Raw genomic sequence first — 14,720 nt, 5'->3', positions numbered from 1 at the left:
TGAAGGTCTCAGTAAGTTTAAACAAAGCTAGAAATCTTAAATACTACACACTCCTACAGAGGAATCCATTTACAGCTAACTCTATTTTTCACTTAAGTAAGGAATATATTAGGATCTCACTAAAGTTCTCTTAAAGGGATTGAGATTCTCCAAATATATTTTCCTATTAATTATTTAAAGCCTTTCTTCATTAATAGCACAAAAATAAATGTAACATATCTCAGTTCTGTCACGTTCTAAATGGAGGCAATATAAAATCACAAGAATGTCATGTTGGAGAAACCAGGAGTGCCAAGAAATTACTGTCTATGAAACATAAGAAAAGCTTAGTCTTGTGCCCAAAATGAGAATGAGGAGCCAGGCAGAGTTCGTGCTTTCCTGTGAGGCAATCTGTTAAAATCCCTTTGGTTCTAATATTGAGGAGCCAATAATGAATGCCAATGCTCCTCACTATACACAGAGCTCCGTTACGCTGTGCCCTGCTCTAAGATATGAAAGATGAAAGTCTTTTGTTTATTGTTCCTCCATAATTTGTCTTTTATCTATTTCACAGCTCAGAAGTACTTTAACCAAGCTAATGAGAAGGAAATTAATCAATTTTGCTCCTCATCAATGTTATCATAGAGGAATTTAAAGCTATTGTTTAGTGTGAGTTTTGAGGATCATCTTTGCCAGAACTCTCTTTTCCTTCACCATATTTGGTAGTACAGAGCTGATTCTAATTCTAATATTGCCACGCTACGGGCTTACTGGCAGTTAATTAGCAGAGTGTGTTAAGAGCTATCATCATGAATTCCACCAGGAACAAGTATGAAAAGTCCCTCTTACATCAGTAAAAGTGGCCATAGAACACAAAAGCCTCCATGTAATAACTTAAGGATATTTTGACAAAAAAAATCCCAAGTGCGTAGAACTCAATAACACCTACTTGATGAAAAACAAAACCTTCCAGTTGAATATAGCTCAGTAAATATACTACTTGGTATATATCTTGTAAGATTTTAAAATAATGATGCAAAGATGTATATAATCATACATTCCACATGATCTATACCTACAGTGAGATTTGTTACCTATTTCTTATCCTATTTCTTACCTTATTTCTTATCCTATTTGTTATTCTATATCTGTTACTTATTTCTGATACTGGAGGTGAGATAATGCTAATCACCTTTACTAATTATCTCTTTGTAATTAACTGTCATCCTCAACTGGGAAGAGTTGATCTTTCCCTAGCACTGCTCTTATTATAATAATTATCTATGACCAAATTGGTGGTGGTTGTTTCATTAAACAGATGGCTCAACTGTCACAAGGAACTTTTGGAGATGAAAAAGTCACATTTTAATTGTGGTCTTAAGATGTGATTCCTATTGGCACAGCATAAACATAATTTTCCTTATATACACATGTATATTTACCACCACACCAACAAACTATTCCATTTTTGGGGTCTGAAACTAAAAACTAAACAATGTTACCATCGTCTGAACTTCTCCCATACTTTTACTAGCTCTGAGTTTTTTACAATTTTTAAAAAGTAAAAATAAATCATTACTGTAAGACTCTATTCATGAGTTGAGGCACCTGAGTGGCTCAGTGGTTGAGCATCTGTCTTTAGCTCAGTTCGTGATCCCGGGGTCCTGGGATCGAGTCTCACATCAGGCTCCAGGTAGGGAGCCTGCTTCTCCCTCTGCTTGTGTCTTTGCCTCTCTCTGTGTGTCTCATGAATAAATAAATAAAATCTTTAAAAAAAGACTCTATTCATGGGTTAACAGTACTTATTAGTGACAAGGCTTACTAGAATCCAGGGTGAAAGCATTACTAAATCAAGTATTAAATGAGGCAATGAGGCAAGATTGGGAACAACCACACATCTACCCAAGATTCTACATAGAATGTGCTCTTTCAAAATAAGTAAAGCAAAGGATTCAGTAGTCAGTTTAGACAAAACCCTATACTAAGATTATTTTTCCTAATTGTGTTACTTCACAAAACATATAATATAAAAATTCTGCAGCTTAGATCATATGCATATTCTAGATATATCTACTCCTAAAGGGATAATTGTTATAGGTATGTAGAAAGCTGTGGCTCCTCTGTGATCTCTTCTATAAACCAAGTAGCTTCCTTTGTATACATCAGTAGAATAAAGTCATAGTTTAGCAATGAAGTGACTGACCTGAATATTATTATGAAATAAGCTACTTGCAATCAGCCTGACCACTTTTGCGATTTAATCGCTCTGAGCCTCACTCACCATGCCAGGTACGATTATTTCTATTTTTACAAATGGCAAAACTAATTTTCATTCAGTAAGTTATGAAAGGGAAAAATAATCTTTATATCATGAATAGTTACAATTCCATGATGAGGTAGTGATAAAATCACTGATAAAGTTTTTATTAAAGTCACTAATATTTTCACTTAGGTAGCCGACAAATGTATTTCATGAGCACATTCTATAAGTCAGAATCTGTGCCAAGTTCAAATACATAAACAGTATCAATACTGTCTCTGCCATCATAGCTTACAAGCTAATACATGTGCAGCATGAGGTGTGTAATACACATGCAATAATGTTAATTACAGACTTGCAACCATTTATCAGCAATTCTGTAATGCTAATAGTGTATAAATGGAAAGTTTTTCAGAAACTTTGGGGAAATTTGGCCGAAAGAACTGATGAGAATACTTACAATCTTTCTTTTTCCTACTTTCTGTGAATATTCATATTTTAATGGCAGGAATACTAATACATTTGTATATTAGATGTTTTCTCAGACCCTGTTGCAAGTGTTATATTCCTCAAATCTGAAAAGTTCTGAATTTTGGACCACATAGGATCCAAGGTTTCAGATAAGGCTTGTGGCTGTGGACTAAAAATTACAGTTCAATTGTTCTTCCCCCATCCTATATGGTTTTGGTAGAAATAATGATCAAAGAGCCTCAGTGACCTGATCCTGGCCATGACTTAGTGTGGACCATCATGAGAGCTCACTTCAGTGGCTGATCCAAGGGATGGGCATATGAACCAAATAGGACCAAAGTCTTTTCATGGAAAAGGGGATGTAGAGTTGGAAGATTGTTCTTGAATTGTAAATTTTTTAAAAAGATTTTTATTTATTTATTCATGAGAGACAGGGAGAGAGAGAGGCAGAGACATAGGCAGAGGAGAAGCAGGCTCCAGGCAGGGAGCCTGATGTGGGACTCGATCCTGGACTCCAGGATCATGCCCTGGGCCGAAGGCAGGTGCTAAACTGCTGAGTCACCCAGGGGTCTTTTGGATTGTAAATTTTAGGGAGAGAAGTTTAGAGCTACTGATGGCATCATTTTATAACAGGTAGCAAGGACTTGTCTCAGATATAAGCTAATGCACAAGGGAAGCATAGTTAAGAAATAGGAGAGCGTGAAGCCCTAACGTCTGACCCCATGGATCCAGCTATGTGTGAATCCCTGGACTTCCCGGTTTCTTGAGAAAATTCTCCTGACCTCTTTAAAAGGAGATTGAAAATGTGTTTTCAACAAAAATGCTAATTAATCTTCATCCAAGCTTTGATAATAATTATGAGTTAATGATATGCACTTTGACCGTAATTTTAGAGCATTATTGGCCTTTAATAATGATCTTTCACAAATACATGAGGGTTTAATGTCTTATTTTTAATACTCAGAAGCCCAGTTTGGCTAATCCTATCTGAAAATCCCTTTGATCAAGATAAGAAAAACTAAATTATCAACTGAAATAATATATTATCATTTTTAACGAAGTGATTACCTACTTAAATCTCCACTAGGAAACATCTTTAAATTCTGAAAATAAGTGACTAGATGTGCTTATGATTATTGTTGATCATGGCCTCTCTGCCCCTAATAGTTCATTTGTGAAACCTGACACCATATACAAATTCTATTCAGTTAACATTACAAAACATTTCTAAAATAGTATTTCAAGAGTTAATAAGAGTTAAAGTTAAATAATGTAACTTTTTCTTCAGAGAGTTTTTTTTTTTTTTTTTACTATTAGATTTCCAGTTAGCAGTCACTTTAAAAATTGAAATGCCAAGTGCAGAATTCTGTGAAACACAGCACACAATAAAAACTTGCTTATCTCCCAGGTAATTTCTACCACAAAGTAACACATTAGTAAATGTCCATTCACTCATTCATCTTTCATTCGACAATATCAATTCAGTTGAATTGAACACGTACTGAGCAGCTTTCATGAGCAATTAATTGCACTGTGTGTGAAACACTATAAGTGATACAGACATGAACAAGGTAAGCAGCATAGTACTCAAGGAACAGAACTTCTTATAAGGCAGCTAAGGCCAATATATAAATAACAGCAATATAAGACAGGATAAAACTACAAAAAATGTACCACAAAGTACAATTTGCACACAGAAGAGAGAGAGATTTAGGGCTGCTTTTAGTGAGAGGTGAGGACTAAGTAGATAAAGACATATTTGATTTAGTCCTCCAACTAGTTGATGAGGTTGAGCAGTGAGGGTTTTCCAGTAAAGGGAGCCAGGGAACACGGTTTCAAATTATATTGTAATTTATCAAGTTCCTCAGATATTAGGTACTATATTGGGTAGGAGTTTTTACATTTGTTATTTCAAGTGACATTGGTTTTCATGTGTGATATAAAAGCTATTTGTTTCCATTCTTCCATGAGGAAACTGAAGCTCAGGAATACAAGTCCATGAGTAGCAACTGGCAAAGAAAGCAGGTCCAAGAACCAAGATCCAAGGTGTTTTTCTTCAAATTTTCTCACCAATGCTGCTAATTTTTCATTGTTGCCCAGGGCTCAGCCTCCCTCTGCATGGAGGACATTTCAGCTCTTCCATACAGCCTGTGAGTGGTAACCTTGGAAATTGTCTGAGCTAGTTCTTTGTTTCATACTCTGGAAGCAGAGGTTAGCTGGGCATTGACTTGTGAATTAAAAGCAATTTCGCCAAAAAAAAAAAGAAAGAAAAAAAAATCAAGACTTTTTTCTTCCTTAGTCCCTTGTAGACAGTCTTCTGGCATCTATTTTGAGGACAAGAGGTGTGGTCCTTCTGTTTTTCTGTTTTAGATCATCTCTTGTTTGTTCATTGTGACATTTAAGAATTTCTTGGGTCTGCTGCAGTTGTACTAGGATGTACACAGGTATAGATTTATTTTTATTTATACTACTCTATGCTCATCTATTTTTCTGTTCTTAGGATTCAATGGTCTACTCAATTCTAAAAAACTCTCCTCATCTGTTTGAATATTGTTCTTATTCTAATTTCTCTTAGGAAATACCTTTTAGATCTATCTATATCATTCTGTTTTCAATCTTAAGTTCTTTTTTCTTATTTCCCTTTTTCTTTCTAGAAGTAATTTCTATAGTCTATATCCCAGATTATTGATTTTCTCTTTGGCTGAATCCTACCTCCTATTTAACCCATCTAGGAAGGTTTTAATTTTAATGCTTATAATGCCTGTCATTTTATTTCTTGAAGTTATAACTGGATGTTTCCAATTCCCCTGTCATAAGAGAGTAACCCTTTCCAAGTCCCAGCTATTTATATAGTTGGCAGTTCCTGTTCCTCTCCAGTTATGAAATCCTCATCACTTGAACTTAAGTGGGCATTCGGACTGTAACCTGACCTGCTTTGGCCTACATTCAGGTTTTCTACCTTGCTAATCTGTTACCCTATCAAATTACGGGTTTATAACTCTGGTTATGAGTTTCCTATCAAGTTCATAGCCTGAAAATTTCCTTCTCTTTCTTTTGCTCTCAGCTAGGTATTTAAAAAGTTATTATATTCTACTCAGTATTTGTGTATTTGTAGAGGGAAGGTGGGTGCGGTGTATGAGGGGTACTCCACGAGGCTTAGGTCAACATTTTGCTAAAACTAAAAGATCCAGTGATAAGTCAGTCTTACAACTATGTTGGCTATATTCTTTACACTCTAATTACTCTTCAACCTTAATATATTTAGTAAATAATGGGAGAACAGTACTCATTATCCCTGAGTCAGGAACAATCAGTGGACCACAAGAGCACACGAGGAGAAAAGTACCAGAAATCCTGTGTGAGAGTTTAAGTTGAGAAACGAAAGAATTGAACATATTAGGAAAAAAAGGATAGAAAGAGGCCAGATCATATGCTAAATATTTCATATACATTATCACATATAATACCCCAACAGTCCTCTCCTTTAGAAAATTGGAGATTCAGAAACATCACACAGAGTTGTACAGGAATTGAACCTAGGCCTCTAAGTTTCAAAAGGCCATACTTGATTATTATAAGAAACTCAGAACTTTTTCTGATGTGGCAAAAGTTTGACATCAAAGTCAGAATCAAGGAAGACTACTCCGGGAGCAAAGACAGATTTCTCATATAGCCAATGAAATTTAGACACAAGGGCCTTTCAACTGGATGGGACTCACAGAGTTTCTGGGTATTGTAAGTATGTGGATAGGGAGGGGAAAGCCATGTGAAAATTGGAAAATATTTAAATGTAAGTGTGTCTGAAAATTGTCTAAAGAGATGTCAGAGAGAAGGGTTTGAATCTTCAAGACTTCTGTTTTTGAAGATTTTGGGGGTAGAAATCTTTTCTAATTAGAAATAAATATTCATCCTTCTACTTAAATTTTTGCTAATAATGGTGTATTACTTTTCTTTTAATGAAAGGCTCCAACTTTATAACTTTCAGGCACAAATCCTAGTTCTGTCCCTGCCTGGGAATAGAGGGTGGGGGGAGTATAAAATGAAAATAGGCTAGTTAGGATTCTGTAGGAGTATAGGTATGAAGTATGAAGGACTAGAAGTAAAGTGGTTAATGATAAAAGTCAAAATTATTTTTTTAAGATTTTATTTATTTATTCATGAGAGACACAGAGAGAGAAAGGCACAGACACAGGCAGAGGGAGAAGCAGGCTCCATGCTGGGAGCCTGATGTGGGACTCGATCCCTGGTCTCAGGGATCACACCCTGGGCTGAAGGTGGCGCTAAAATGCTGAGCCACCTGGGCTGCCCAAAGGTCAAAATTATTAGACTGATTCAAGAATCATAGCAAAGAAAGAATAAACGGAATCCAGTGAATGGTAGGATGTAAGCCATAAATATAAGAAAGAATCCAGTCTCATTCCAGGTTTATGAGCACTGCTGTAAATGACATTAGTGGCACTATTACCAGAAAGAGCCCAGTCAAGAGGAATTTACTGGTGATTTGGTAGATGAGGTGAAAGACCAGTGGAGAGTATGAATGGTGGAAAATACAAAGAGTTCTGCGGATAGAACAACACATTTGTCCAGCATCTGGCTGACATTTGGAAATGAAATACAAAAGCTCTGCAGATGACTGGGACTCTATGGGAAGAGCTGCTTACACACAACAGCCCTCAGTAGCTGTAGATTAAGAAAGACACAGTACATGGCCAAGCCCAGGATTTTCATAAGTGGCTCAAAAGCAAGGAAAGGTAAATAAGAAGGGAGAGCAACAAGAGCCTCAAGAAAATGGAGGTGATTTCACTGAGAATGCAATGTTTGGATCTGGTGCAAAGATCACATGACTATGTGATCTTTTAAAGAACCAATTCAATAGGGTAGTGAGAACCAGAGTCTGAATGTGAGGGATCATCAGGAGAGTTGATGGTAATATGCATGATCTGTGAGTATAAAATAATCTTTCAGGATTATTGAATGGCAAAGAAGAATGGTCTCAGATTGTAGAAGAGACATGAGATGAAATACTTTCTTTGAGTTTGAGGACTTTTTTTAAGTCAGAAGAGAAGAAATTTTTCTCTCTCTATGGTAAAGGAAAATTGGAAATAGAAGCATTGGGATGGTTGACGAAACAACATTGTGACAGAAACTGAATGATGGGGGAACAGAGGCTTTGGGGTCATCCAGGGGCAAATACAATGAGGACATTTCCTCTGTAAAGACAGTGGCAGATACTTAAAAAATTTCAGATGATTATGAAAGTTTTTAATATTGCTTATGTAGATTCTTTGAGTGATAACCAAGGCTAGATACATCCATGTTAACAATGGCCAAAGTAAAATAGAGATGTAGATCTTGAAACTGAGAAAGAAAAAAGAATTGCGAATTCAAAAGGTCAGATAGTAAAATTATTAAGGAGAGTATTAGAGGATGTAATTAAAAAGAAATACTATGAATAAAGACCTCAGAAGATGGCATGAAAGTATCCTGGGGGATGGAGATGACATTTATAAAATAGAGACCAAAAGTTGGTACAAGTAGCAGGTGGGGAATTCAAACAAAATGTGTTTGCTAATTAGTATCAATTAAGTTAATTGGTCACAAAGACAGAAACCTACACAGTTATGGGAATAATAACGTGAAAAATGACTGCACAGGTTATTACAGAGTTTTTAATCATGACCTTGTATGAACAAATGGATGGGTATATCTCTAATCAAAGTTTCAGTCTAAAGAAGCACTTGAATTCATTCTTTATATCTCCATTTGCTAAAGAATGAACAGCCAATGTCACTGCAGCTTTTGCAATGCTCCTACCAGGGAAGTTTTAAATTGAAATCAAATTCCAATCTTTCTACTTTCATCTGCATTAGACAACTAAAGGCAAATGATGTAATTAGGGAAATTCCCTTAAAAAATGTACTATTGCTTAAACATTACTTCTTTTCTGATGAAAGAGTCATAAGCTCAGGAGACTAGATATCAAAATAGCTGAGGAGGGTGCGATTAAAAAGAAATAGTATAAAAAATAAAATAAAAAAAGAAATAGTATAATAAAGAATTTTCATTATGGTATTAAAACATGGTGTTTCTATAATTAGATTTAAATATTTTTTAAATTAATATATCACATTTCCCCCTAAAATAAATATCAGAGCCATTAAAGAAATATATACCTTTCATCAATTAAATGAAAGGATAACTAGTACTTCAGATAAACTTTGGCTCTCAACTTGCTGGCAGTGAGGCACACAAGGGAACATATTTAGTTGCATGGTCCTAGGCAAAAGAAAATATAAAGCATTCTATCTACATAGGAGAGGCACTTTTTTTTTTCTTGTATTACATTTGGAAGGAAGTTTCTGAAATAAGGTAATTTATGGACATTTTAGTAGCCTACTGGAAAAAACACTTAGTAAAAATACTACGAGTATGTCATAGACCTATTTCTCCAAACATAGTGAATCACATGATATTTTAAAAATAAGTAAATAGGTAAGTTTTCAAGATGCTGAATTTATTGAACTCAAATATTAGGGTATCTGATCTATCTTAGTATAGTGGCGCAATTTGAGATACAGTAGGAATGATAGACCACAAGTGTCTTACAATAGCTCCCCTAAATATCTTTTCAGTTTTATAAAAAATACATGTAAACATATGCAGCATGGTGAAACAGTCTCTAACAATATACGCTCAAACTCAAAAAGAGAAAACATCGTTATAACACAGACTACTCAGGTATGGGCCAATCCCATCTTGTTCATAAAGTTTGGCTTTTATGATCTTATCTGTTATACCTGCTCTTGAATTTAAGATCAGGGCATCTTGGACAAACATTTTTATTCTAGAATAATCAACAGATATTCTTCAGAAAACTAAAGTAATTTGAGAGTCAAAAGTGCACAACTGAATCAGTAGCAATTGGATATGTTTGTTAAAGGATTAATTTTATGGCTGTTTAGCCCATTCATTGGGTTCTAAAAATCTAATGAAAACTAAAACAATACTCTGGATCAAACTTATGAGATTTATTTTTCATAAAAGGTGACCTTTGATATTCAACACTGAGGATTTTATGATTTGAAAGGATTGGTAACAGTGACTTGGTGAAAAGGTGTAGAAAAGAATCATAATATAAAGTAATATAGTGATAGTTATATAACAATAGTAATATAGTTATTGTACTTCATCCTTTACAGAGACCATTCACAGTGATGGCATGAAATTTTGGCTGCTTAAGCAATCAACATCTGTGGGGTCTTGTTAATTCTAGTGAAAAAAATGTATAAATACCTACTCTAATATTTATGTGAATTCAGTGAAGTCAGTTAAAAGTATTTATGTTGGCATGTAAATTCTTAAGAGATAATTATTATTAACCATGAATATATTTTGTATTAATGACAGTGGGAAATTAACAAAAATGAATGCCAACATTCTTAACTACTATATGTTGTGATAAACCACTTCTATGGGATTATCTCTGAATTTCTCGAAGTCAACACAAAACATATAATTCAATATTTTGTGTTTTACTCTACTGAAGGAGTCTTCTGGCTTAGAAAGCCCAAATGACTGGAAGAGATAAGCTTGTTGAATGCCACTTTCATTTTATAAGATGGAATATCCTACCAAACAATCCTACACTTAACAATTTCATTTTACAATTATATTTTTAAAAATTCTTATGTTGTCTTGTTGACCTGTGAAGTCTTACAGAATAATTTGTATGTAAAAACCTGCTGAAAACAAGACTTTTTTTTCATGTCTACCTACATAAAACACAACAGAAAACAAGATTTTATATTTAATGCTGTTCCGATTTTTAAAAAACTATGGATATTACTTTATATCAAATTTAAAAAGTGAGGGCAAAAATATTCACATACTATATTTAGCTGCAATTACTACTGCCCTAGTCATACATTTTTCCTATCTCTTCTAGATAAGTATTCAAAATGGCACCTAATCCTTTCCCATGTCCCGTAACAATGAAGTGATATATTAAAAAAAAAGAAAAGATTCCAAGGGTCAGCTGGATGGTAGATTTGCTATTTCCAGTAGTACATTACTGAATAAATATATATAAAAAAACTAACCTGCAATATAAATTTTCATTCATGTTGCTCATTTAACATTTAATTATATTTGGCCTTGTATTTTTACTTAAGTACTTACTTTACTTCCCACAACTTGTCACCTCAATGAATCATAATGATCAGGGAACATGTTAATTTTTCCTAATTAACTGGTCAGAAATCTCTAATATTTCTGCTTATAACTTTATATAATGTATGTACATTATTGAATAAATGAATGAATAAAAATAAAATAGCATTTCTTTATAGTATATTTCTTTAAGATTAGTTTGCAAAACTATATGACTTTGAATCTCAACTTTTGTCCTTCTCTATGCATAGCACAGGGTTTACAACAAATAGATGTCCATGTTGAAGTAAATAAATACAATCAACAGGAAAACCTGTGAGTCTCAAATATGCCTTTAAAGGATATAGGAATCTTACAAGACAATGGCTTTTTTCTCATAAAAATAATTAATGGAAAATAAGATAATTTTTACCAAAGAATCTCTAAATAATATTACAAGATTAGGAAAAGAAATAGTAATGCCAGATGCTGGTAATAAAAACCTTGATAGATGATATCATCTTTATTGTTACTGAAAAAGGAAAGTATATATTGTACATTCTATTCTGAATGAGACATATTTAGGTTCAATTGCAATTTTATATCAGCTGCTAAATGGTTCTGAACTAAAAGTCAATGCCAGGACTCTAGACTTTTACACCTGCTTAGCTACGCTGTCTGTCATCTTTTTCCTATTGAGTAGGCAATAATAATTTTTCAATAACTGAGTAAAGGGATAAATAGCTTTAATTTCCTCAAGCAAACTCTCCTTCTCTTTTATTCTGTGCCACCACTCCTGCCATAATTCAGTTTGATCAGGCATAGCAATACCATTTTTATTTTAAAATGACTTATGCACTACAAACTCTGGCTTCAATATAGTTATTCTGAGAAGTAAACAAATACTTAAATGGAGTATTCTGTGATTGTTTAATACAAACGGTTTGGGAAGCTTTCATCAGATGATAGATTAAATAATATTTAAAATATTTTCAGATTTAAGATTTATTGAGTGACTACCATGTGTCAGAAATGGCTTGCAGAACTTTACAAGTGACAACTTATATAATACTCATAACTTTATAAATTAGGAGTTACCACCTCTACTAGAGGCATCTGAGTGTAGGTATCTGAAGCAATGTGCCAGTCACACAGCTCCAGGGTGGTGGATCGAGAACTCCAAACCAGGCTCTCTGAGGACTGAACATTGAGCTTGGTCCCAACTAGGCAGATTGCCTCTCTTAAAGTCAGAGAGTCTATAAAGATTCTGTTTTATAGGATATACAAGGAGGGCACCTGGGTGGCTCCATCAGTTAAGCATTAGATTCTTGATTTCAATTCAGGTCATGATCTCAGGGTCATAAGATTGAGCCCTGTGGCAAGCTCCATGCTGGGTGTGAAGCCTGCTTAAGATTCTCTCTCTCCCTCCCTCTCTGTCCATTCCCCTACCCCTGTCAATTCTATAAATAAATAAATAAATAAATAAATAAATAAATACTGAAGGTATTTTTACAAGCCAGCGGGGAAGGACTGATAGTAGATAGTGGATTTACTGCTTTTGTCATTGCATTTAGATCTAAAAAGCTATTTCTCCAAATGACATCTCTGAAACCTCTCCTAGCTTCACCAGCACCACCCCTTCACAACTAATGCATTACAGACACTGATCACAAACACTAACAGTTCCTAGCTTTGATGGAGCCAAGAAAAGGGGGGAAATGGCTTCAGAAAATTTCTGATACATTGCTGCTCACATGCATTAAAAAACAAAAATTTAAAAAGCACATTGTAAATGTATACACTATTTCTAGGAATAACAATTAGAGCCAGCTGAAATAGAACAAAGTTCAGAAACCATTGATAACTGATTTCTATCTGTAAACAATCTGATGTCAACAAAATCTCATCCATCTGTAAAGCCCAGATGAATATGAAAGCTCATGTACCATCCACAAGCACACAAATACACCATGTACAACAAAACCTTATTTTTCACATGAGGATTTTCATTTCCCTGATCTTTACTTTCAAGGCATGCTACCTGTTAACCACTGGTATGAAAACAGTATTACTTAGGTGGATTCATCCATTTTCTTTGGTTCCAGAGAAAGCAATTCTCATGGGCCATCTAAAGCAACGACTTGTGCTTCAGTTGGAGACTTGGTTAAGTTTAATCTGCTTTAGCAGTGACAGAAGACAAACAAAAATGAGATGCTGGTTCTCATTGGTTTTTACTCATATCACCGTCATTTTCCATGACATGGTACCACATGTGCCTGTGAGCACTGGTCTCATCAGGTATTCCTTATTGAGTGACAAAGGGGGTAAATACTTCAGGAAGATGAAAAGGAGAAGGGGGGAAAAACAAACAGGCAAACAAAAACCCCTTGGACCTGACATTATGGAAAAAATAAAAAAAGACACTAAGATGAAAAAAAAAATAGTGTCATGGTTTACATGTGGGATTTTGATGGAATCTAGGGCTGTGTTTTAATTCAAAACTCACCATCTCAAAACCACTTCTTTTCATCCGCCTGCAGGACTTGAGGTAAGTACGTATACGTTTTCTGGCACGCTCTTGATACTCAGGGAATTGTCGCCTGCATGAGTCAATGATAGCCTGGATCTTTTCTTTGGGCTGCTTAGAGATTGGGACCATTCGGTCCAAGTTTTCATCTACAAACAGCCTGACAAACATCTGTTGGCAAGAGGGAGACAGAGGAGAAGGGTTTGGAGGACTGCTCTCTGCTGTTCCTAGCTTCCTGTCTTGATTACCGATAGGAAAATACTCTTTTCTGCTTTATGCACTGGAGAACTTTGCCATGGAAAGCCAGAGATTTTACGCAAACACCCTTTTAAAGGCTTTCGAAATGGTTGGATTAAAAAAAAAATAGAGAGAAAAAAAGAGAGAGAGAGGCAGACAGACAGACACACAGACAGAAAAGTATAGACTATTGTGTAGGGAAAAAAAATCAGGAAATAACAGTACACTGTGACAATTAAGCACCCCATAAAATTCTCCATTAAGGATAAATGCGACTGCTCCACTGTGACACTGCACAGTGCAATCATCTCTGAAAACAATGGACTCTCTTGTCATGCATAATTAGATAAGCCGGGAAGGCGGGAGAAATAACTGGTGACAGGCATACTCTTCCGAGGAAGAAGCCGAGGCCCCTCATCCACTAGGTAAACATGCATACTCACACAACACAAATCCAGTTTTCAGCTCACATTTGGCTTTAAAATTCTAAACAAAACACAGCAATTCTGGTGTCTGGTTGGCAAAGAGTGTTTCATGTACTTTTTAAATCCTTCTGTAAATTAAACAGACATGTCTCTAGAATAGCCACATTTACCAACAAGCAACAACACCAAAGTGAAGCGGTAAAGGAAGCCACGCGGGGAGGGTGGCCGGACTCACATTAAAGGCCTTCAGCCGCTCGGCCTCAACGCCATCGGTCTCGTTCACTTTCTCCGAGTCGTCGTGCTCGTCGTGCTCATCTTCGTCCTCATCTCCCCTGTTCAGGGACAGGTCCTCGGCACCTCGGTCTACGCTCTCATTTTTGCCAGACTCGTAGCTTGAGTAGCTATGTGCCGGAGACTGCAAAGAGAGGCGCAGATTGCTGCTTGTAAATCCATCGCACGGCAGACAAACGCAGCTTTTAATTTCTCAAAGATCTCAAAGATCTTGCTCAAAGAAGTGAATCCCAGAGTTGTAGCTATTTTCATTTGAATCGGAATGAAGGGAGAGGAGAAGAAAAATCTACCTCCCCAGTCATGCTGGTCGCATTACCAGTATTCCATAGCTGCATGAACATTTCTAACACTACAGAAAGTTCTATCGAATTTAGCTTTTCGA

General features: G+C 35.5%; 1 protein-coding gene across 16 annotated transcripts in view; it reads right to left on the bottom strand.

Annotated features, from left to right (window-relative positions):
* NOL4 (nucleolar protein 4) overlaps window positions 1-14,720 on the bottom strand; it is a 522,070-nt gene that overhangs the window by 94,096 nt on the left and 413,254 nt on the right. For 12 of the 16 annotated variants that reach the window (XM_035719007.2, XM_049112792.1, XM_035719006.2 and 9 more), the window contains 2 exons: window positions 14,283-14,462; window positions 13,365-13,556 (listed from right to left, as the gene is read on the bottom strand). In XM_035719007.2, the coding sequence (XP_035574900.1) occupies window positions 13,365-13,556; window positions 14,283-14,462 (372 nt within the window). The remainder of the gene's footprint in view (window positions 1-13,364; window positions 13,557-14,282; window positions 14,463-14,720) is intronic. The other 4 variants (XM_035719010.2, XM_025429190.3, XM_025429189.3 and 1 more) reach the window with 1 other exon arrangement.

This window comes from Canis lupus, chromosome 7 (assembly GCF_003254725.2).
Source record: "Canis lupus dingo isolate Sandy chromosome 7, ASM325472v2, whole genome shotgun sequence".
Lineage (NCBI taxonomy): Eukaryota > Metazoa > Chordata > Mammalia > Carnivora > Canidae > Canis > Canis lupus.
Note: the sequence above shows the minus strand (reverse complement) of the source record. Positions and strands in the feature narration are given on the sequence as shown.